Below are 23,403 nucleotides of genomic sequence, written 5' to 3' on the forward strand. Positions count from 1 at the left end.
GGCACTGCAAACGAAACAGCGGATCGGTGTATTTATTGCTTGTTGGCGTTGTTTCTGTTATATGTTCAGTTTACATGTTTAACTAACAATAAATTAGTGAACTTAAGAAATAATCACTCGATAAATCATTTTAAGCCTCTGCGATTTATCTAAATATCTCTACAATGTGCGACTTTAATGTACTAATATGACTGATTTATGAAAAGTGAAAATAGTTTCAACAATATCTTGCGCATTGCGTTACTTATGCAAATCGTTTATAGAATGGAAAGAAATTTATCACCGAACTAACACTGTTATAATTTTGATGTCAGCTAAATTTTGATGCTATATTTGTATGAAAATAATCTATGCAATTAATGTGTGACAATTAAATTGTTATAATTGACGTGAGACACTTTTATCAATATGTTTTTAATCGAAAATCGAACGTTAACGATTTATTATGTATTAACATTTCCAGAAAGTCGTTCCTTCAAAGATATACATTAATTAAAGCTTGTAATAAATTAACTATATAAAAAAGTAAAACAATGTCGTTATTAAAAAACATTTACAGCTCAGAAAAACTGTCACAGATTTGTGTAGCAATTTTTGAGTGGTTACATGTCGCAAAAACGCTGCTCGCCCGAAATAGACAATGTGCCAAAAGTTTACGGTGACCCTATTACGGCACGTTACGTCATTGTTACGCTGTGCTTTCGTATAAAAGCTTTCGTATAAAAGCCTGCTACTTGCTTGTTTAAAGCTCAGAACATTCGCAAAGCCTCGACAAGACTCTTCAACCGTATCACGTATCTCTCCGCGCAAAAATCAACAAAACTTTGCTTACATCATACACACTCGATGCGAACCATGTCGTAAATGTTTTGCAAATTGGTGGATTTAAATTTCGTCTTCTTTCGGGTGAATCAAGTATTTATTAGAATATGTTAATTTTCCACGATAATTTAAATTGATTATTACTATATATATTCCATATATATTACTATATTATTACGTCGCATATTTTATCATAAATAAATACAGACACCGGGATTATTCTTAATTTACATCGTCGCGACATTGTAAATATATTGTGTCGAGAATTGTTTTCGTGTGAATTGTCCTGTATTCTTCGGCGCATCGTAATTTCGCGAATGGCTCGCGCGGACACGAGTGGGAGAAGGAAATATGTGTGTTGTTTTGGGTTGTGTTTGCGTACTTTATTATCAGATAGATAGTATGTACAGACATAACTCGATTAGCGAATGGGTCATCTCACCGAGTCCTTACCATCCGCGTGACTTTTACGCGACGACATTTCTTTCCGATTGTTCGCAGTTGCGGACATCTTGGCAGCCGTACCCGTAAACACTTTTCCTTGCGCGATTATCGCGCAACCGTGTCTGACTACGCGCTGGCGCACTTCACTTACCGAAATTCGAAACCACCTTTCTCGAGTGACCGCAGGCCGTGGTTGTCACGAAGGATTTTGTATCAAGGATAGACGCGGTCACTTCTTTTTTTTATTCAAATTCCCTAATTGATCAACAAGAGAAGGCAATCGCTCAATTAAATTTTTTTTACGGATCAAAAGTATGAACTGCGATAGGGATATTACGTGGATTTATTCTCGCGCTTTCGTCGTCTTTCGTTCCCTTCCTGAAACTCTCTGACGGGGTCTAATAAAAGACCCGAACGGGTCAGTCTCTGGATAGAAACTCCCATCGTGGTGGGAGCTTCGACAAGGAATCAAAATAGATTACTAACTGGCCAAGGAATTAAAGAGCGCGAGGTTTCCGGTTGGATTAAAACCAACTTGAAACGACACTTTGTGAAGTCACTGATGCTTGATATTTCATGAACGCATTTGAAATCTCGAAGATTCAAAGAAAATGTGATATTTTTGTAAGCCACCGTTGCGTAACGTCGAATTATACGAGATTACACAAATTGTGTAATAAATTCTAAGATAAATCAGTGTCCAGATTAGATTTATAATAATGTATCGCACATTTGCTAGCTTAAACGCTGTTATCAATTTTATTGATAGAGTTCCAGAGTTTCCTTTATCTCTGCAACCCCTTTCCCCTTCTCTTTATCTTTTTAGCAGACTCTTTGATCAAGCTGGAGCCGTCTTCGCAAACAAACAAAACAGTAAAGCAACCACATAACGTTTTTTCGAACGATATAAATAAGTTTATGATGAACTAAGTGATGTGTTCTCTTCGGAATTAGTTTCTTTATAATGCTTATTCAAGATATGTATATATTATTATCGGTTTTATGGATGTAACATTTTGTGTAAATTATTGCAACGTGCCAAATGTGTTGAGAGATTCGGTAGATCGTAATGAAGAATTGAAAATCTTGGCGAACGGATCGGTGGTTCGCGTTGTCGTAACATAATTTGCATTGCGCAGTTCCGAAAGTGACGAATAACTATGATGTTACTATAATGTTTCTTCACTATCCTCCTCGATTTCTATTTTCGTTCATCTAAATAAAGCCGAAAGTGGCCCAGTTTCTGCGCAACAAGCGAAACAACAGTCTCGCGATCACGCGACATTTATTATTATAGTTTATAAATTACAAAGATGGAAAAAGCTAACGGTTCGTATGTATGCATTTTATGCATTATTTCGTAATATACAACATGCTCACACAAATTGCAATGAACGTTATATGTTAAAAAAAAATAGATTTTCCGAAATTTATGCAAAACGTATGTTTTTATTTTTGTATGTATATTCTCAATTTTCTTCTTTCTGAATAATACATTATATTATAAATACATATTTAAATACATGTCAGTCAGTCAGTTAGTCTTATGTGTATCTTCGTGCAATGCAAAGAAAGACGCGCGTCTCTATAAAGAATCAATTGAAGCTTACAGAAGCCCGTTCATTGAAAACCAAATTGCTGAGTCGCTTATATTATATTTAGGTCAATAGAGTTTCAGGTTTTGCAAAAGCAATGTCGATGTAATAAAACACTTGGCAAGATGATATAAAGTACCTTCGCGCGAGATACAGCCTTAGAGTCGCAGCAATGCCTTAAATAGACAGAACGACTTCTTCGATATCTCGGTAAAGAATGCACTCAGACACAGATACCATCGGATTGAGCGAAATCAATTCTATGCAGTCTTTCAATTTTAAATTATAATAGGTAACCAAAAGCAGTTCATGGCTTCTCGTTTTTACATTTTTATTTTTTATGTTTTTCTCTTTTATGTTATTCGCAGAATAACATGTTTTTTATGTTTCACCAAGCTTACATTTCGTGGATACTTGTACGAACCGCGAATGCCAGTTTCACGGACTACTGCTGCATGCAAAGAGATACATACACGTACAGTCGCCGGTAAGAGAGATGTCTGTGGATAAACTTACTGTTCACTGCGGTCTGACGATTACCTACCTCGACTACTTCGACGGTTTTTCTTCGTTAACGTTTAACGATAAATCTACTCTTAGCAGATAAGTAGTAGTACATAAGTAGATATTTTTAAATAAATATTTGTATCTTTGGTTTCTCATATGCATATTTCTCTTGTGCATATCTTATGAAGAAATTCATATAATTATTGAATAATTTTGTTTGTGAAGCTCGAACATATCGACTGAAACTGATGCAATTTTCAAGCATACCTTGTAAATTATTGATCTATTTTTATATAAAATATAAAATTGAATCAAGATTTGACGAGAGAGAGAGAATAGGTAAATAATATATCTCTCTTGACTATTATTGATTTTTTTTTCTTAAGAATCTTTTTTACAATATACTTTTTTAAAATAATTCTTTTATCAATCAAAGTTTTAATATTATATTTTTTTTACGAAAGTAAATTTAATTTTCTCAATCTTATTTAATTTATTCATATTTAACGGATTATCTCAGCTTTTTTTTAGAATATTTTTACTAACATTTTATTTCGTAACGAGATAAACACATTATCTCGCCAATAAAATTTCTTACTGCATAGTCAAAGTACCATAAACTCTCTACGCAAATTTTACGCAATCATGAGAAGATTGCTTCTCGGTTCAATTATAGTTATCGTACTGTGCGTGTTGATTATACTGTTTCACATATAATGGAAAACGTTTTTGTAGATGCGTGTACTTACCTCGTCACACGCAGCGCATCTGGGCTTGAGCTGTTCCGCGTAATGCCTCTCGCAGAAAAGCGTGTCGTCGTGCACGCAATAAGCGAGATCAATCAAGAGCTCTTTGCAGTCCGTGCATCTGAAACATGCCGGGTGAAAGAGTAGGCCCACTTTACTGGCTGACACAGCTAAGCTACCATATTTCAGGGACGATCCGCACACACCGCACTCCTGGAAGACAAAAGCAAATGTTAGAAACTTCGATACTGCTAATAGATATTCGTTCGGTATTCAAAATTAATTTAAATTCTATATTTCATTAATTTATCATTTAATCAGAATTGCTACACAAAGTTCTAATAATGATTTGGATTAATCTTTTGTGTTCGTATGTTGATCGAAAGAATCTAATCTCGCGATTCAGCATCTTTGTATCAAATGTTTACATTATATAATTGATTTTTTTTTATTTTTGCACTTGTTGCTAAAAGTTATACTTACGAGGCCTTTCTCGGAAACTTCTTGGACGCTACCAATGTCTAGAGCAATCTCATTCCTGGCGGCCATGAAATCGTCTGCACTACTGGCGTCTTTGGGATCCAAATGACGACAGTAGGCCCTTGCTAGGTCCTGTTTAGGCAACTGTATCGCCAATTGACGATCTCTTTGTCGTTCGCCAGGTGTGCCCAGTCTTGGTACAGAGATCTCCGGTAGCATCGATAAATATTCTTCCACCTGCGAGAAGCAGTCAATTAGCATTCCGTTTTAATGATGTCAGCTACAAAAATATTTATTCATGAATGTTAATAATGTTTCTGTTATATGCAAATGCCGATACCTAAACGAATAATTGATTATTCTTTTATAGATTTTGAGAACAAATATATTAACATCTCTTCCAATCTCTCATATTTTACATTCAATATAAAACAAAAATATATTATATTAATTTAGAATTAATAAATTTTTTTATTTCATAAGAATAGATTGTTTTTTTACAACAGAATTATTTTATATAAAATTGATTTAAATATATCAAAACATAAATATATATTTTGCAACAAAAAAACTTTAGAGTTTATTTTTTAAATATTTATGTGAGAGCTTGTGGATTTCGTAAAAATAAAAATATGCAAATTGACGTGCAAATTAAACAATGTTATAAAAGTGACAATAAAGATTATGAAAAATTATACAATACACAGAAAGTGACGATTCCAAATCTTACAAATGTACAAATATCTTCACGATGAAGATTCTGATTACAATGTATCGATATCCCTCGGAAAGTATCAGTACCATCGCAATTGTATTTTTCCAGCTTTTACATGAGAACCATGATTTTTTGTTTCGTTCGTATTTCTTGCGGTGAAAGGCGTGGAAACAAGCTTCGTGGTGAGGTATCAATATCCCGCACCGGCATCGAAAACATCATAAATGCATCACAGCACTGATCAACCGCGAGTGGCCCGAACTCGTAAAAAACACGAGAAGCGTCCATAATAAAGTACATCGTCGGTGATAAAGACCAGCTCTAGGCCGTAAAGCTTCACGCCGAGACTTTTTGAAAAATATTGAAGGTTGGCAGCTTGCCAAGATTCTCATCGGTCGTCAAACGTCCCGCGCGTCCATTTCGCTATGCACATTCTGCTCCCGCCTTTCTTCCGCCCACAACAACACATTATTATCCTATTCGCTTCGCGATATAAACCGCAAATGATCGTTTAGGGAAACCACCCTATCCATTGCGCTTCGTGCACAAATTGCGATAGATGCATAAGCATTTTGTGACATCCAAAAACTGGAAAGCGACAACCACAGTTGTATCAAATTGCAAGATAAAAAATTGAAAACTGAGGAATACTTTAAGAAATAAAGATGAATTTTGCAGAATATTGAAAAGAATTTTAAATGATGGCGCATCTAAAAATATATTTATAATTTGTTCACATAAACATGATCTTAATTAAAAATATTTAATAGAAATAACAGATATCTATGTTTTGATGCAGTTCGTAAACCAAGTATGTAAGTAAAACATAGTGAATCGTTTATCTTTTAGTGCAAATCTATACACATAGCTCATACATTTATATGCGATATTCAACTTTAATAGAATGACAATAAAATATTTACCTTATGCCACGGAAGTCCAGGAGGTGCCCAAGCGAGACCCTTTTCTCTAGGATCCACGCCAATGGGCCCGCGGGACTCGTCGCCTTTGAGTCCCAAACGGGACCTGACGGACACCCATTCCTCATGACAGACATCGTGATCCTCCCGCGGGCACTTGCAGCTCGCGCAGTTCTTTCTGGAAGAAAATAATTCCTTCAGCACGCAAAATCTTTTCCTTCACATCAATCGATATAAACTCTGATTTAATGATGAAAATCAGAAAAGAAATTGGGACCTCGCGGCTCAATTAAGGACTTTCGATTTCTTTCGCCTAGAGACTCTTCGATAAATATTTGCTGCGTGTCATTCATTAACTCTGAACGTGACACGTTGTGATGAGGTGTCCAATAAACTTTTATTACCTTTATATATCGCGTTCGTGCGTCGATAATCGCCTAATTAGGCCGAGCGTCAATGATTTTTTTATGTCGCATTCACATTATACTTCCCCTTTGATCTTACAATAACTTTTTTATTTGCAATATCATTGCTTTCAGCTCTAAACGCTTATGACTGGCCTTCCAACAATTATCGCACTTTACTAATTAATATCTTGTCACGCTGTGTCGCTAAACGCCGTTGTCACATTAATTAATTAAGTCAAACATTGATTAAGTGAGACATTAATTAGGTAAATGTTAGGAGAAGGCGTTCAGCAAACGATGACTATCGTTATAATTATTATACAATAACATTACGAGAATGTAAATTGATAGAAATTAAAAGCAAGGAGATAGATTGAAATAAACTTTGAAAAAAAGTTTGCGTATATAAAAATAAATACCGTTCGTCTGTACATCTGCATCGCGTACTACATTTTTAATTTATATTTTATCTTATTCGTGACAGCCGATAAATCGTGTGTAAGAACAACACGAATAACTGAACGAGCAAAGAACGAGCTATTAGCATGAGGTAATATATTTGTGGCAAAGGGCAAAAGATATAGGCGATGCGCGGGTGTGACAGGAAATTTTTGCTCGCGAAAAGAGCGCGTCCCGGATCGATGCCAGCGCTACCGTATTGAGCGACGATCGTATAATCAAGGGGATGCATTTGCGGCAGACATTTATCGCGGCTTTACCGCACCCTTCCGGATATCAGTCTCAAGGCCAACGAGAATCTTGTCGCTAATGCGAGGAAGGTCTTGTCTTTCTAACTATATCTGTGCTTCTTCGATAGCGATAAGAGCTGAAATTAGCGTAGCGGTAAGAATTTATTCCTTTTCTTTTTTTTTTTATTCCCGTACGTTGTTCTTACTTTAGGGATTGCTTTTACGTAAAAGCCGAATCTATGAGTCAGTGTTTAGCATTTAATCCACTTTTCTCTTTAGATGCGAAATACAAGCTTTTGCTTAGTTTTTATTGCGACTATATCTTTTAATGCAAATCTATACACATAGCTGATACATAATTTACAAGCACGAGATGCCAAAAAGAACTGTTAACTCAATTTTAAATGTGTAACGTGCTTCTGTTAGCACGCATACTAATATTTATGTAAATAATGTTAATTTTCGCAAAATTTTATTTCAGAGTTTCGGAGTTCGGTTTAGTATTTTCAATTCACAATAAATGCTCGCCACTTGCAAATAGTCTTATTATAAGAATACAACGAGGATAATATATTTATCACACAATAATAAACTATTTTTTTTAATTTTGTGTTTTAATTTTTTTATCGTATCTTTTACAATATCAAACTTTTAATATCAATAAAATGCTAAATTTATGACAGCGCATGAAAGTTCTGGATGTCAAGGACGATCATATCCATATCTTCTATCATATCTTTTTTCTTTTCCAAGAAGCGCTCTTGAGGGCGTATCATCGGCGATTTCCGTAATGTCACGCTGCTAATGTCAGTCGTGCAATTATCCTGTTTACCAGAGAACCGTAACTCGGTCCCATGAGGAATCTCGTGCTATAAAAAGTCCTCGCGTGGAATCCTGGAGGTTTATTCGTATTCCCTTTCTCCGATATTCTCGTTACGACCCGACCAAATCTTACGCCTTGTCGGGCGCCTTCCCATATTTCACGCAAGGGTGGGTGCCAATTAATGTTGACGTCGCGTTAATTCGGCGAATGTGTAACGTTACACTTGCGCTTGACACATGATTCACCCAAACTTATGTGGACAATCGGCTGCGTACATATGTGCTTCCTGTCATTGATTCAATACAAAGCTCAAAATTTTAATATTTTTAACTCTTGCGTTAATGGCAAATAGATCATATATTTAATGTTACAAATAAAAAATATATTACATATATAGAATGATAAATATGTTGTTAAATTTTATGCTATTCTATTATTTGTCATCTTTTTAATTAGTATTGCGGATTTGATAACAAACTTTAATGATATATGAAAGAGCATAGAATTATTTTTAGAAAACTCATTATTAAATTATGATAATATATCTTATAACATGTATCCGGTTTATTTTATGATTCCATAACATCAAACAGGAACTTTACTTTCGCAAACGTATCAGATGTGCCCATTATCGATACGGTAAATTAATTTTACAAGTAGGAGGCGTAACGCGTGGAATAAAACGCGCGATAAATTCCACGTAAAATTCTTTTTTTATAGAGGTAAGAGACGCTGAGAACGTGCAAAGAAAAAAAAATGTGAAAGTCGACTGTCACGATGCAAAAAAAAAGAGTGAAAAATGCGACCATGCTGTCGTCTTATAAGAAAAAGGAGACACAAAAACATCTTTAATGTTATAATAAAATTCTGGCCTGACAATTATAGCTTATAATTATGATAAATTTATAGTTAATTTATAATATTTAAAAAAATTATTTCTCCAAAATATTAGCCAAAGTTGTGTGCAAAATTAGCGATAAGAGAGTTCTGGTACATCTTATATAAAAGAAGAACGATAAGAAAAAGTAACAATAAGAAAAAGTAAAAGGGCACGCACGTGTGTGTGCTTGATGAAATCTGGTTCGCAAGCAGACATAGCAACGCGAAAAATCAACTTCGTTAACCTACAAAGCCCAACATAAATCATTCGACCAAGTTTAACTTGGCGCAGCTTTCTCACCATTTTACATCGTAAAACAGCCGCTGGGAAACTATTAGAGGCTCCGCCTAATTGATACTAACGGCGACTAATTGCGTTCGCGTCGTGTTCACTGACCATTAGAACATTAACGTTTTCTTAAAAGGATAATAATGACTGGATCTTTCGTAAATTCAGTTTTGAGTTATCAAAATCAAAACTTGATTTGATTTTAGTAGAATATCTCCAAAAAATTGTTTTAATTTTTTTCTCGAATATTGAAAAGTTTTTATTTACAAAATTTATTTTTAAAAAAATTTCCGAATTGTGTGAGAAAAAAATGTATTTTTTCAACTAGCAAGTACACTCGTTTCGTACAAATCACGTACATCATCAACCGCCACATGCAATTACCTAACGATCAGCTCAAACAGCTCGAACTGGTCGAACACCTTGCAGTAGAGGTGCAAAACCCGGACGCAGGCCCACTTCATGCCAGGCCACGGGGCCAGACTGAGATCCAGACCGTCCTCGAGAGGACATTTGCCGATCGCCATGCCCCGCCGAAGCTCCGCACCGGTGATGGTCGGGAATCGATTTCTCCGATCTAGCATCGGATTCCGCCTGCGCGTCTGCAACGGCTCCGTGGAGCCGGAAATAAGGCCCCGCTTGATCTCCGCGCCGGACAGAGTAGGATAACGCTCCCGTCGATCCAGAGACGCGGTCTTCCGGTAGAAGTCCTTCTCGGAGACGGACGGGCATCTGGTACGCAGGGATTCGTGAAGGGGAGGGCTCATGGGTCGCTTCTTCGGTTCCGGTATACGGACGCGGACGCCCTGCGGCTCGGCGCCCGGCGTCGGCACGCATGACACCCGCACCTCCATCTTCGGGCTGTCCTGACTCCCGGGTCCTTTCGGGCTCATCCTCGTCGGGCCCGTGCCCGGCTCCGACAGCAAAGTCGGCGTCGTGTGACGCCTCCGCAGCCGCTCGTTCAGGATGCCGACTCGACGCCCGACATTGCGTTTTCCGCAATTTCTCACGTTGTCGTCTCCGTCTTCGAAAATACTCTTCCGGAATTAAAGTTCACCTTGATTTGTCACGATTAATCGATTTGCACTGTCTTTCAGGTAATGGCAGGGTAGTTTATTATAGTACGAAAGATTGTGCCTGCTTCGCCCGACATCGGGAAAGTAACTCGATTATTTTTCTTCACATTTTAATGGAAGATTTAGACATCGAGGTAATTGTTGTTAAAAATGCAGCGACAATCGTACATCTGAAGAAAACGAATTAATCGCTGGAGAATGATATACTATTTAACAAAACAAAAAAAATCGACGCGATGAAGTAATTCCAGGTTCGTGAAATTTGGCATGTAGATATCTTGTGGCTAAGTACGCAAAACCTATATTTTCTTGAATAAGTGGGTTTTGTGTGTACTGTGATAATGTTATCATTCCTTTATCTCGTCATCAACGTAACACATGCAAAGTTTCACTGGATAATGAGACTTGCTTTGAAATACGTCGATATTTTACGTCAAACAATGTAAAGTTCAATTATTAATCATAAACTTGGCAATGTATTCTGTATGATGCATTTGCATTCTCTAAGATTTATAATTTTTTATTTATAGTTGTAATATGCTTTTCAACATAAATCCTGCACCTATTTCCGGATTAATCGTGATCGTTACGTCGATATCTCAGCGATACCGCGCGAATTAAAGCGGTCAACCGCTTCATAAATTCTACGAAGAAAGTGAAAGCAACGGAATAATGCATGCGCATGATCTCGATATAGAATATCACCATTGTTGAGAATATTCGAACACACCTATCAAACGTGTTTCGTACAAGATAATCTGATTTATCTCTCCGCGTTAAACGGGACGTCACAACGCAAACACCGCGGTGTCATACATCGTGAGCGTAGTTTATAATTTAGGCAAATCGATATTCGCGGTTTATTTTATGATCGGCGGCGAGTGGGTGCTGGCTGTCTTCGCGAAAATAATTGCAGCGCACTATGCGTCCGTCGTACCGAAGATGCACGATGGGACGAGCGGAAAGCAGGCGCACACTCGTTCGCTTGCTCGCGCACGCACCTACATATCGTTGAATTTATTTTCATTGCGGAAATCGCTGCGATTCACAGTCGTCCGGTTATTTATAGTGGGGAAAGATCGTCGGCCCCTCGTCCCGCCCGAACGCGTGGCGAAAAAGGATCCAGAGAAGCAGAGATCGAATCCCCCTCGACATCAAAGACGAATATCGTCAGTCACGAGGCTGACTACCAGCCAAGTTAATAACTAGTCGTTTATTTGATGTTTCGAGGGTAGCCTCGTTTGATCGGTTACATCTTCTCGCCCTTTCTTCTCTCTCTTTTTCTCCATGTGTAACTGAAACGCGCGTTTCCGATCGACCGATTCGATGGAGTATACTGGATCACGTTACGAATGGGAAATGACTCGACGGTTAACAATCTTGAAATCTGAATCTAATTTTTTTTCTTCCATTTTTGGATATATCATATTTTTGAATCTAATATTTTCTTTATTAATTCCTAATATATATTTTTTTATATCTTTAGATCTACAATTTTTTTTACTTACTCGTAATTCATATTATTTACAATTATTGTTTTCAAAATACTTGTTATTACTTTTTTCAGAGCTATTATTTTTACAACCAGTGCGCAAGAAGTAATGAGTTCGTGCAAAAACTAATGTGATATAGCAAGAAGAGGAATTAATTTATTCGATCTTTAATATTGCGTTCTACAAATCATTTGCCTTTCAAAGAAACGTTTAATTTTTTTCCCGATATCTAATGCGCGTGTATTATCATATACAGCTGCGCGTTGAGCACTTATGTCATTTCGAGTAAATCTCAAGAACGCATGCCGTCAGTTTATATTGCTAATCTTTCGATCGATACACGCGATCTACTCCGTCTTCTATCAAGGTGGAGGACGTGTTCACAATCATACGTGAATACCGAAGAGTGCTGTACGCTGTCCGGCTGGCGGATTATCCCGATAAATCTGACGTTATAGATAGCGGAATGAAAGAGCGCGATTGACTTCTCGTATCACCCCACTTTGATTGGTCCGAAAAGCAACGACGGAAATCTTTAAACCCTAACAAAATGTCTTCGCATGTTGTAGCAAAAGTGCATATCATTGTATATCGTTAACTGTTCACTCTTCGCGAGCTTACATTAAACTAAACTCAATATATTCAAGATAAATCGTAATTGTTATTCAAATATATTTTGCATTGCTAGAAATGGTAATATATAAATATTTAATAATCGTTCATTCATCGGAATTAGTTTGAATCGCAGTTTTTCGAATTTCGTAAAAAAAATATTTGCGGGACTGACGGTCACGCGTGGTTTTTCGAGGATTCGGTTGCAGAAATGCAAACGAAAGAATGCGATCTTTCGATGTTGACATCTTACGTGATTCATGGAAATGCCTTAATACGAATCGCTATTTTTGCGCAATTCTGTTGCGCGCGCTGAATAAAACATACCGATCGGCATTGATGAAAGCTGTATAAAGAGAACTGACGTAAGTGAGAGAAGGCGGCGGTTCTACATGAAGCGCAACGATTAAATTAACGGATTACTATAATCGAGAGCAATGAATACGAGTCCAATAGAACACGTCTTTCCGTCTCGGAAACGGCTTTACCTGGAAAGCAGCTATTTCGCCGGTAGGTGAATCATCACGGTAGAGAGGGTGTTCGTTAGTCAGTCGCAGATTAGGTCTGCCAAGAGTAAAATCTAAATCTAGGACTCCTCGTGAATCTTGACGTACGTGTGGAACAATAATTGTTATTATATACTCCGCGAAATGCATCGCGCGTCGAAAGCGGCAAACTGTGCTTCGAGAAAAGAAGCTTCTACTTCCCGCGGAGAGAAAAAATTCTGTACAAAATTATATTTAATTACATACGGAAATATATAAGATGACGTAGAATTCAGTCGGGTAGATATTTCAAAGCGGATAAAAAAAGAAAGGGCGAAGCTCTCGTGGCGCGGTAAATCCTCGTAGATCGCTCGATATGGATAGTAGTGTGTAAATCGCTTGAACCACTGACAGGTGTCATGCGGAAGAAGGCAGACGTCCGGAAGCTTTCGGCTTAGCACAACATCTCGCCGACATGCCGAGCGGGAATCGGAGACCGCGCTAATAGCTATTAATTAGATAAATGTACGCTATATTAAGCGTGGGTAATAGTCGTCGTCGGAAATAGACGCAATAACGCACGATACAACGCAGCTTCTCGCGTCCCTCACGAAATCTCCCGAGCGTTCTCATAAAATAAAAGTAAGCCACAACTCGCAGTTGTCTGGCCATACGCGTTTTTTTCACTTCTACTGTATTTAGGTACAATTACACATAAAAAAGAACTGTGACGATGTAATATCAAAACGATTGTGATGGTGAGATAAATGCGAATTTTATTTTTGATTAATTTTTTATAATGTAATAATAATGATTCTATCACATCGTAAAATACTATAGCATCAGATTTATCAATTTCTTCTACTTGTACTGATTGATTCTATTTTTCACTCATTAATTTTATATAAAGAGTTGTAAATGAATTACTACTCATCGAAATACTATTGTATTATTGTATTGGATTTATTTATTTTTATATATTTGTATCTTTTTATGTCAATAAATCATATCATGTTAAATGATAATCCCGAGAAAATGTGTGTAAAAGTTAATAAAAAGATATATTTTATATTCTAATAGAGTTACAATAGAGTTGAAAAGAAGATAAATTTTGTATTTTTTTAAGATTTAATTCTTTATCAAAATAACTTTAAGCGATTTAAAAATATTTAAGCATCTAAATTGATAGACATTGATCAACATTGTTCTGAATCATATGACATGATCCATAACTCAAATCAAATGTGTTGATTAGTATGCACACATATTCTTTCAGACATCTTTTAAGACGCAATTATACCATAAAATAATGCAATTTCCACGATTACGTTTCCCGCCTATCTGCCGCTATAAATCTCGGCGATCCCGACGCGTATAAAACAACGCCTTCTTTAACGTCACTGTCATTTTCTTCGGAGACGTCGATCGTGATATAACTATCTTTCCGACACCGCAAACGCGGAAAAATCGTGCCCGGCGACGTGAATCTTAAAGAAACGCAATGAGATTACGACACGCGCCACGTAAGAGTGCATCCGCAAGAAGAGCGTACTTCAAACTGGCGCCATGCGGTTCGACGACGACGGTAGGTGTGTACCTATAGTTAATACCGGGTGGCCACGAGAAATAGCGTGCCGTCAGGATGGCGCAGGCGCGACTCTGCTCGTATCTGTCGCTCGTAATGAAAAGCTCGAGCAAAGCTCCCACCTTGCGCTTGGGCGAGTTGCAAGGTAACCTGCAAGCCTCGATCCGATGTTTCCGAGTGACTTGGAACATTTGGCGCAAATGAGACTCGTTTGTCTGACGAGACGACGTGTCGAGCAGAAGGGAATCGCGCAGGATGACGAGGCAACGTCCACTGCATTATGCATTCTTCTCCTCATAATACGGAAACGTCTGATCCTTTTCCGATTTAGTTCAGCGAGCAGTCCCCGATAATTCAACAGGCAGTGAAGATTCAATGCATTCAATGTAATAATAGGATAAATTGAAAAAGTATCTCACGTTCTTTTCGATTGCTAAGAAGTTACGATTTCTTCAGAAGGTTCGTAAATTACTTGAGTCAGCTTAATAAAATTAATTCTAGTGCAAAACATCGTGCAAATGCGTTGCAAACTGCTTGTATACTTTTAATGTATTTTTCTAGATAATTTTTAAATATTTTATTTAGTTAATTTTCACGTATTTGCGCGTATTATAAGTAAACAATGCAAGACCGATTGTATCGAAACTAAATTCATCATATATCATCCGCGATGGAAAAGTTAAATCGCAGATGAAGGACGGTGATACGAGTAATTTGTATTCTAACAAGGATCGTGTTGCAAAGCGTTTAGCGCCAATTCCGACTAGTGTCGGGCATGTAAGTTGCCATGTAAAATGACACTACGGCATTTCACTCTGCTTGTTAAAGACGCGCGTTTTCGATTTACGCGCTCACGATGTGAACGCACATTTTCAACGGCATGAAATTTTGTGTTTTTTCTATATGCCGCGAATGGATAGTAAAAAATCTCTTTTTGCTGTTATTATAGTGTTTAAATGTTTTAAAGTATGTGAGAGTATTACTACGTGGTGCGAAACGTATATTTAACGAAAAGTTGCCTTACCCTATTTGCAAAATATGTAATTTGCACGTCGCTTTTACGTATGCAAACTACATTGTAGTCGGTGTTTAACTTCAAATCGTGTTCATCGTAAAGCGCGTTATTCGCGAGTGAGGAACATTTTGCAATATTTCACGTTCATAGAAAAAAATCAAGCGCCTCTTTTATGACGGAAAGCGGCAAGATCCGGAAGTTGAATTTACGGTAATCCATGCTTTCATGCCATTAATTTGTATGATTCCGCGCGAATAGTTGATCGTCTTAGCACTCATAGTGACTTTAATTACCATCGTTTCGCTAATTTGCCGCAAATCGTTTCACACGTCGGAGAAAGACCGTGATATTGCGACGCACCTTTCACTGCCGCCGCCACTTTAATCGTAAAGGATTTTACTATCTTTAAAATAACGCGTAAAGCCCAGGCGCGCTTACGAGGGAGAGCATCCGTCGTCACGCCTTGTCAGGACTAATTAAAAGATTATTACAGAGGAAAAGTTTTATGCAGTCAAGACTAATCATCAAATTCTGAAATAATATAATTTACCTACGCTTTTTTATTCAACTTTTTTTTCTTTTTTTTCTTCAGATCTTTGTGATTTAACGTAGTCTTCTTTCTCAGTAACTTTCTCAGTAATTTTCTTCTCAGTGGGAGTCTCCTCAGTACCGTTAACAGTGACAATAACTCCGCGGATTTTCCGGAACGCGGGACACAATTGCGAAGAAACGTGTGAAAATTAATGGTTACGCTAACACAATCGCGAGAGACACCCAGGAAACTTAATTGGCAGGTGCACGTTAACGAGTGCGCGCGTAATTATAGACTTCGCACAAAATGGGTCCGTACATTGCACTAGACAAGCATATACTAAACTCTGAACATCGAAATTGTCTCATTATCCGCGTTGAAAATAAACCCTGATGTGAATATTAAGATCGCGATTAGCCGGTGGCGGGATTAATATTCGATTCGAGTGCTGAATCTTGACATTCAAGCAATTAAATTTTAATAGATTTAGTATTTTTCTCTGATGCTACACAATATTTTCGTAAATATGTATAGACATCTAAAATGCAACTTGTATAACGGATACCTGAGTTCTTCTCACAGTGCGTTGTTTAAGAACTAACTGGATTTCGCGTAATTCAAGCAAGCATAACGGCGGCCTTTCAGCGTAGCGCTACATTGACTATGTTTTCGTGATAAATGGCGGCCGTGCTGCGGGCCATGCGCTCAAAAATTTGCGTCACATTCGTCGGGAGGACGTTTGAGCATTTAATTCGTTCGGGTTTATGTAAGGAACCGTTGATAAGTAAACCCGGTGCGAGCGCATTAGCCGTCCCACCAAGTTGCGGCATAGCTGCGTAGTTCCGCCGACACGAGTCTGTGACATAACTTGACAAGATTTTGGCAGACTCGCTTTTTCGGCCAACGAAGGCAAACTCTCTCTTTCTCTTTCTTTCTCGATCTGGCCTGTGAACGAGGCGTCTCTCTCTCTTTCTCTCTTTGAATTTGGACGCCGTTAGCCGATGTACAAGATTTACGAGACACATGACATGTGCTCGGAGGTAATCCAAGTAGTATTAACAATGATATAGCGGTAACAGCTAAATTATAATAATCAGTTTTTCATCGAAAAAGAGCGCACTTTCCTTCCAAATTTTATTTCATATTTTTGTAATTATTTGGAATACTTTCTTTCCATATTACTTTTGTTAATTTTGTAATTATTTTAGTGTATAGCGCGTTAAGAAACATTACAAATTTAAAAGTCATTTTTTGATAATATATTGCACATATTTTAGATGTTTTCTCTTTGAAAAACAGGGAAAAATAAATCTTACCTAACTTTTAAAATTTATTTGCAATGGCTGCAGATGTGAATTATCAATATAGCACTTTCATTCACCGTTCGTTTGATTTATCTCACTGTAATTTCACAAGCGCACCTTTCCGATATTCAACCGTCGCGAAAATTTTCCATTATTTGGTTGTTTGTTATCTTTTTCCGTGGTTTCTCGGCGAAAAATATGACGAGCTTCGATAGGATCGAAAATCAAACCACGATCCACCGAGAACCGGACTTGCCGGATCACCTTGGCAATGAGTCCGTAACTTATTCTGGTTCACGAACACGCGAAGATTTATCTTCCGAGACTTTGACGTCGCGCTGCGTGTGGTGGGTGAGCGACGGCTAACTCTCCTAGTAAGACTTGGAACGCACGACGTACTGTGACTTTGTTCTAGCTGGCCCCCCTTCAAATAGTAGTTTAATTACTAATTAACCGCTCTATTTAGCACGACCGCGCTGTAACCGCATAGTTCGCAGTTATTTCCGCCCACGATTCACGAGGACATATTTGCAAATTTTATGTTTGACACGTATGTTTATTATTTAGTGAAAATTGTGAGGAACTATGTCAAATTTAGAGTAAATTTAATAATGTATGGGCAAAGAGAAGTTCAGTAAATTTTTAGCAAAAAGATTATACGAAAAATATTAATACGATATCTTTTCATCCTTTTAACACTTCAATTCCGAAAAAACTATTTTTAACGCACACGCTATATTTCTATGCATATTTCATAAGCTTTTATCCGACTGCATATTGAATTTTGAAACTCGTAATTAATTAACTCTTATTATTATGATAATATATATATATAATGTTTTCACATATTTGCAATTTATATTAAATCATCGAAGTGAGAAATTAATGCGTTTAGAGATAATTAAGACGTTTGCTTCGTGTTTTGAAAATTTTGCTTTCACTGCCAAGAGAACGAAATAATTGGGAATGCATTTGAAGATGTGCCAACTAAATGCGCGATCGAGTAAAATACGACTCGCTTGTATTTTTTATTAATTGAAAGCTCGAAGGTTGGTGATTCAGCTCGACTATCGCGTGGCGATATTTCGCCTATCACATCCGTCGACAAGTGGATGTCCTGTTGATCAAAGCGGCCTTTGTATCGTTTCCCTAACGAAGACACACGCGATGGCGCCGTGTGAATTTATGGTCGCTCGTGGTGGTCTTACAATCATGGACCCGCGAACAAATTAGTCGGTCGACCGATCGCATAAATCCGAGGAGCCGCACATGATGAGAAATTCGAAGACTTCCGCTCCTTCCACTCTTATCGTCACCGTTCGTCAATAAATCACTGTGCGTATTCATGAACCGTGAAAAGCGGACGGGTTACTGGGTCCCTCGGGTTTCTGCCGACACCCAGTATAATGAGGAGGTTTCATTAATGGCCTCATTAAATCAACGAAAGGACGTACATCCGCATCTTTATGCGTGAGTGGTCGATATCTCGTTTTCTTTCGCGACGATAATTCATCTCGACAGTCGCCGTCGTTGTCGCCTCTGCTGTCAATCGACTCGACAAGTTGTTACGCGGCGCGTATAATTTGTTATGCACTCTTCCTTGTATTGATCGTACAAGATTCGAACGAGATTTGATTAATCTCTAATTAATTGCACTGTCTATATAATGCGCTGTTATAAATTTATATTTATTGACAATTGAAATTTGTATTTATATTTGTTGATTATTATGTATTTAATGTAAATAAGTAACTTTTGTATATGCTTTATGCAAAATTATTCTCGTTTTATTCTCTTAAAATAATGGCTAATTATGAATATATTCATTATGAATTGTATATTCACTCGAAAATAAAACTTGTTAAAAATTCAGCATTGTACAAACAATTCTTTGATTTATACTTTACAGAATTTTCGAATTCAGTTTTGCATGCCACGATAAACAAATTGCAACATGCATCCTCGCGCGAGCATGCATGATGCGATGCGCGATAATAAAAAATAAAAAATTTTTTACGATGGTACAAGATACAAAGCTTTGCATATTTCTAATTTACCATAAATTCTTACACGTTGCGATATCTGTTGTATGAATCCTCGCACGTGCAGCGATCAAGCTCCACAGCGTTTTGTGGCTCAACCGGAGGGACGCCGATCGGCGATGCCCCTCCAAGGGAGGAGGACCTACGAGGGCCGCGTCTTCTCATCGCGAGGTTTCGCTCGCGCGAAGGGAACGGCGGCGTTTTCTTCTTCATTTCCGTCACTTCTTTCACCGAGAGCCCGTCGTCCCAAACCATTTGTCGAGTTCAACTGCACTTGGTGAAAAAACTCGTGAAAGTTCGATAAAAAAAGTTTTAACGAAACACCTTGTCGCGCCGATGTAATGATAAGAAGTATCTACGATAACGAAAACGTGATGACAATGCTTCGATCTTTAATTCGATAAAATTGAAACTAAACTAACGCAAACGTGCGATTGCGTAAAGCTGTGGTGGCGGCACTTTGTCGAAACACACGTGACCCGATAAATTGAGTTAAGTTAACGCGATTACGAATCGATTGTGGTTAAATCTTCGTCATCTTCGCCGTTAAATTTGCTCGCTCACAAAGATTTGGAAGCAATATTGAACTTTTTCTTAGCAAAAATTTGATAAAAAATTATTGATTACAATTTTCTAATTTTTGATGTTAAATATATTAATAATTGATAATTGATCTTCAGTGATTCTGTTTCTACCAAAGAAATTTACTTGAACATAACTACAAAATAATATTTCCATTATTTATTCTTGGTATTTAATTTTTCAAATTTCTTAAATATTTAATGTTTAAAGTTTAATTCACAAGCAGATGTTCCATAAATTTCATAAATTTTTTTATTGCTAAGAAAAAATCCGTTATAAATTCGTTACAATAACAGCTCCGACGTAATAAAAATTAAAACTCTATTAATATTCTTGTGAGGCATAAGTATAATATAATTGCTTAAAGTGCGTTTATCCGTCAAAAAAAGAACACGTGGATTTCGTTAATAACATGACTTTTTCATGCAACTCCGATATTCCGGTATTGACGTAATTGATGAATCATGTATTTCTCAAGCGTGAATTGCAATAAAATGTGAATCGATAACATCACATTAGCAAAAATATAATCAAAATATCATATCTATATGTTTGAGCGTATTTTTACCTCTACGATTTCGAAAACCACAAGTTTGAATACTAATTAATAAAATGTTGAAATTAACAAACAAGAAATTAAAAAAAATTATGTTACTAATTATACACTCAAAGAACTTTGAACGCACAGCGCGATAATCTTGTCTTTTATATTCAATTATGCGCGATACGCGTTTCGTTATACGTGGACTTTATTGTAATCCACGCAATAAACATATCAAGATATTTTTCTATCTCCTCAAAATACCGATCATTATCACTTGGAGCGAATCGTAAATCACTTTTTCAGTCTTCATTATTTTTTCAATGGCATTGAAAGTATTTAAAAAACTCACTTTTTAAATAATAATAAAGTTATTATGCAATTTATTAAATAAAATAATGAAGTAATTTGATGTATTTTTTCCAAGCTTTACAACTTTTATTTGAAACCTTCGAATTATATTAACCTCATTATTTCGAGCAATTTTGTAACAGAAACACACTTCGATCTTTACCAATGTTTTCTCTAATATGGACGTTATATTTTATGTTGCGCACAATAAATCAGTCTTTTGCCAAATTTCGATCGTGACGTGTGATTTATGACTAAAATCGTGCGTAATCATGCGAGAATATGTTCCCGACTTCGACGTAGAATCTGTTTACCGAATCGCGCCTGCGAGCTCTGACGATTATGCTAAATCACCTTCCACACAGATCCACACGCGAGTTTCGACTGACTCGTGTCCTCCGCGAGGCAAAGCGAGGCGACGCGTTCTACTCACAGAAGAAGGCACGATGATGACCTTCGGACGTTGGTTTGCATTACAAACCATTGTCCTGGATCGTGCTCGTCCGTTTCATGTCACCGTCTTCCGCGCATAGCGCCGTTGCTTCTCTTTCGCAGTAAACGAACACTCGGTCAGTTATGCTCGATACACCATGCACGTATATTTCACAAATTGACAAATACTTTATATACCATCTCAACTTTTGTAATAAGAACAATAGTTTTAAACAGTATTGAAAAAAATTAAAATTAAAAGATTTGCTATTTTATATATTCGAATATTATGAAAAAAAAAAAAATACATAAACTTGACAGATTTATCAAACAATTAGTGTGTTTGTTACATCAGATGTAAATCATCCTCGAAGATTACTCAAAGATCCTCGTTTGTTCGCGACTGTTTCGCATTACGGCTACATTAGCCTCGTCTGCGTTTATCTTTATTCGCGTGTTTCTTCGGCGCGCGTGCACATCGAAAAGACCTTCCATGAATCGCAGTTTCAAGCGAATCCACCGTGTGCACCAATTATAGCACTCCGAGCGCTTTCCATTAGGCAACTAAAGGGGAAAACCTCGCCCGACATTCGAGTCGGGCTATGACACTACGTAAACGATAGCACCTAGAAACGATATCGATACTGTTTATCGAGGCCCCTAATATTTCACAAAAACAAATCTATAAGACAGCTCGTCAAAATATTTTTTTAGAAAGTCATATTCTTGACCTCATACCTCACGATTCTGAATTATTTCTGTCTGTGTAGAATTCTGCAAATCCAATTTTCGAATATTTCCGGAAAGCGTCATTACACGTGAAGAAGAGAAAGATGCCATGAGCCGTCTACATCGCGTGATACCTCAGCTCGTCATCGTTACCTATGCCTCTCTCTATGATGTTATGCACGCTATCGCCGCGTTTATGCGAATTTAATGGCAATAAGGAGTCTCGGCTAATTCGGTTAACGAAAATTGCGTGCCTTCTAACAGGGATCAACCCTTCTATTTTTGTAGCCTCTTAATTATACTTCTTTTTTGTCGTTTTTTAGTGACAACATAAACGTTGAATCGCACAATGTTTAATTAACATTAAAAATTAAGTATATGAGATAAAAATAATGCCGCACCCGGAAGCGTATGATTTCACTAACCAAACGAATTTAAACGCGTTTCACGCGGAGGTTATTGCAAATTCGCGGAATGGTTTGATGGACGACGGACTTCGTAGCACTCGCGGAAACTTGCACGATCTTCGCTGTGAAATATTCTCAGCCGCATGGAACACACGGATCGCGTCGCGTCGCGTTTGCTTCGACACTGAGCGACTGTCACGACCCAGTCTCAGTCAGTAGCATCAGTCAGTCGATAAGGATTATCACGAAGGAATGACCTCGTTATCTCGGAAGCCCTCAACTAGTGTGCCGGCGGCAATCAGACAGCCGACTGCGTTAATCGTAAAGCAAATGTCGCGAACAGCCTGCTTGGCGTGTATCTCACGCGCGCTTTATGACCGCTTTATCATCGCACTGTCTTCCTATCTCGCGCGATACCACTTGCGCGGTCGTGTTATTTAAACCCGCGAGTGAATTGGTGCAAAGTGTATCTCAATGAGATGCAACACGGGACGCTCGTCATCTAGGCGGAACCATTCCAGCTGTTTCTTATTCAGCGTAGAGACAAGTCATTCCCACTAGGTGTCCCGTGAAATTTCCAGCAGCGAAATTTCATTCCTCGCGTATAAATAATCAAAATATTTTTTTCTTCTCTTCCGAATATTTTTTTTCCTGAAAATTCGCATTGTGCATAATGTACGATTAACATTAACGTTAATAGCATTTCTGTTACTGATATACGCGTTTTATTTTACATACTACGCATTTGTAGCACATCGTAAACACTGCATTGTAACGCATTTAGTTATTCACGCTCCACTCTAAAAATACATAAAATACGCGACCTAGATTCCGAATGTTTCGATTCATCTTGTAAAATCGATTTGTCCGATCGATTCGTATTCGGTTTTACGATTCTTCA

At 37.5% G+C, this 23,403-nt stretch overlaps 1 protein-coding gene across 8 annotated transcripts in view; it reads right to left on the minus strand.

Annotated features, from left to right (window-relative positions):
• Positions 1 to 23,403, minus strand: part of Lmpt (Limpet) — a 104,314-nt gene that overhangs the window by 31,405 nt on the left and 49,506 nt on the right. For 5 of the 8 annotated variants that reach the window (XM_012360507.2, XM_012360506.2, XM_012360504.2 and 2 more), the window contains 3 exons: positions 6,233 to 6,407; positions 4,598 to 4,831; positions 4,118 to 4,327 (listed from right to left, as the gene is read on the minus strand). In XM_012360507.2, coding sequence (XP_012215930.2) covers positions 4,118 to 4,327; positions 4,598 to 4,831; positions 6,233 to 6,407 — 619 coding nt within the window. Of the gene's footprint in view, positions 1 to 4,117; positions 4,328 to 4,597; positions 4,832 to 6,232; positions 6,408 to 9,700; positions 10,542 to 13,249; positions 13,497 to 19,488; positions 19,778 to 23,403 lie in introns of those variants that run through there. The other 3 variants (XM_012360503.2, XM_067358826.1, XM_012360502.2) reach the window with 3 other exon arrangements.

Source organism: Linepithema humile, chromosome 7 (genome assembly GCF_040581485.1).
Source record: "Linepithema humile isolate Giens D197 chromosome 7, Lhum_UNIL_v1.0, whole genome shotgun sequence".
NCBI classification, from domain to species: domain Eukaryota; kingdom Metazoa; phylum Arthropoda; class Insecta; order Hymenoptera; family Formicidae; genus Linepithema; species Linepithema humile.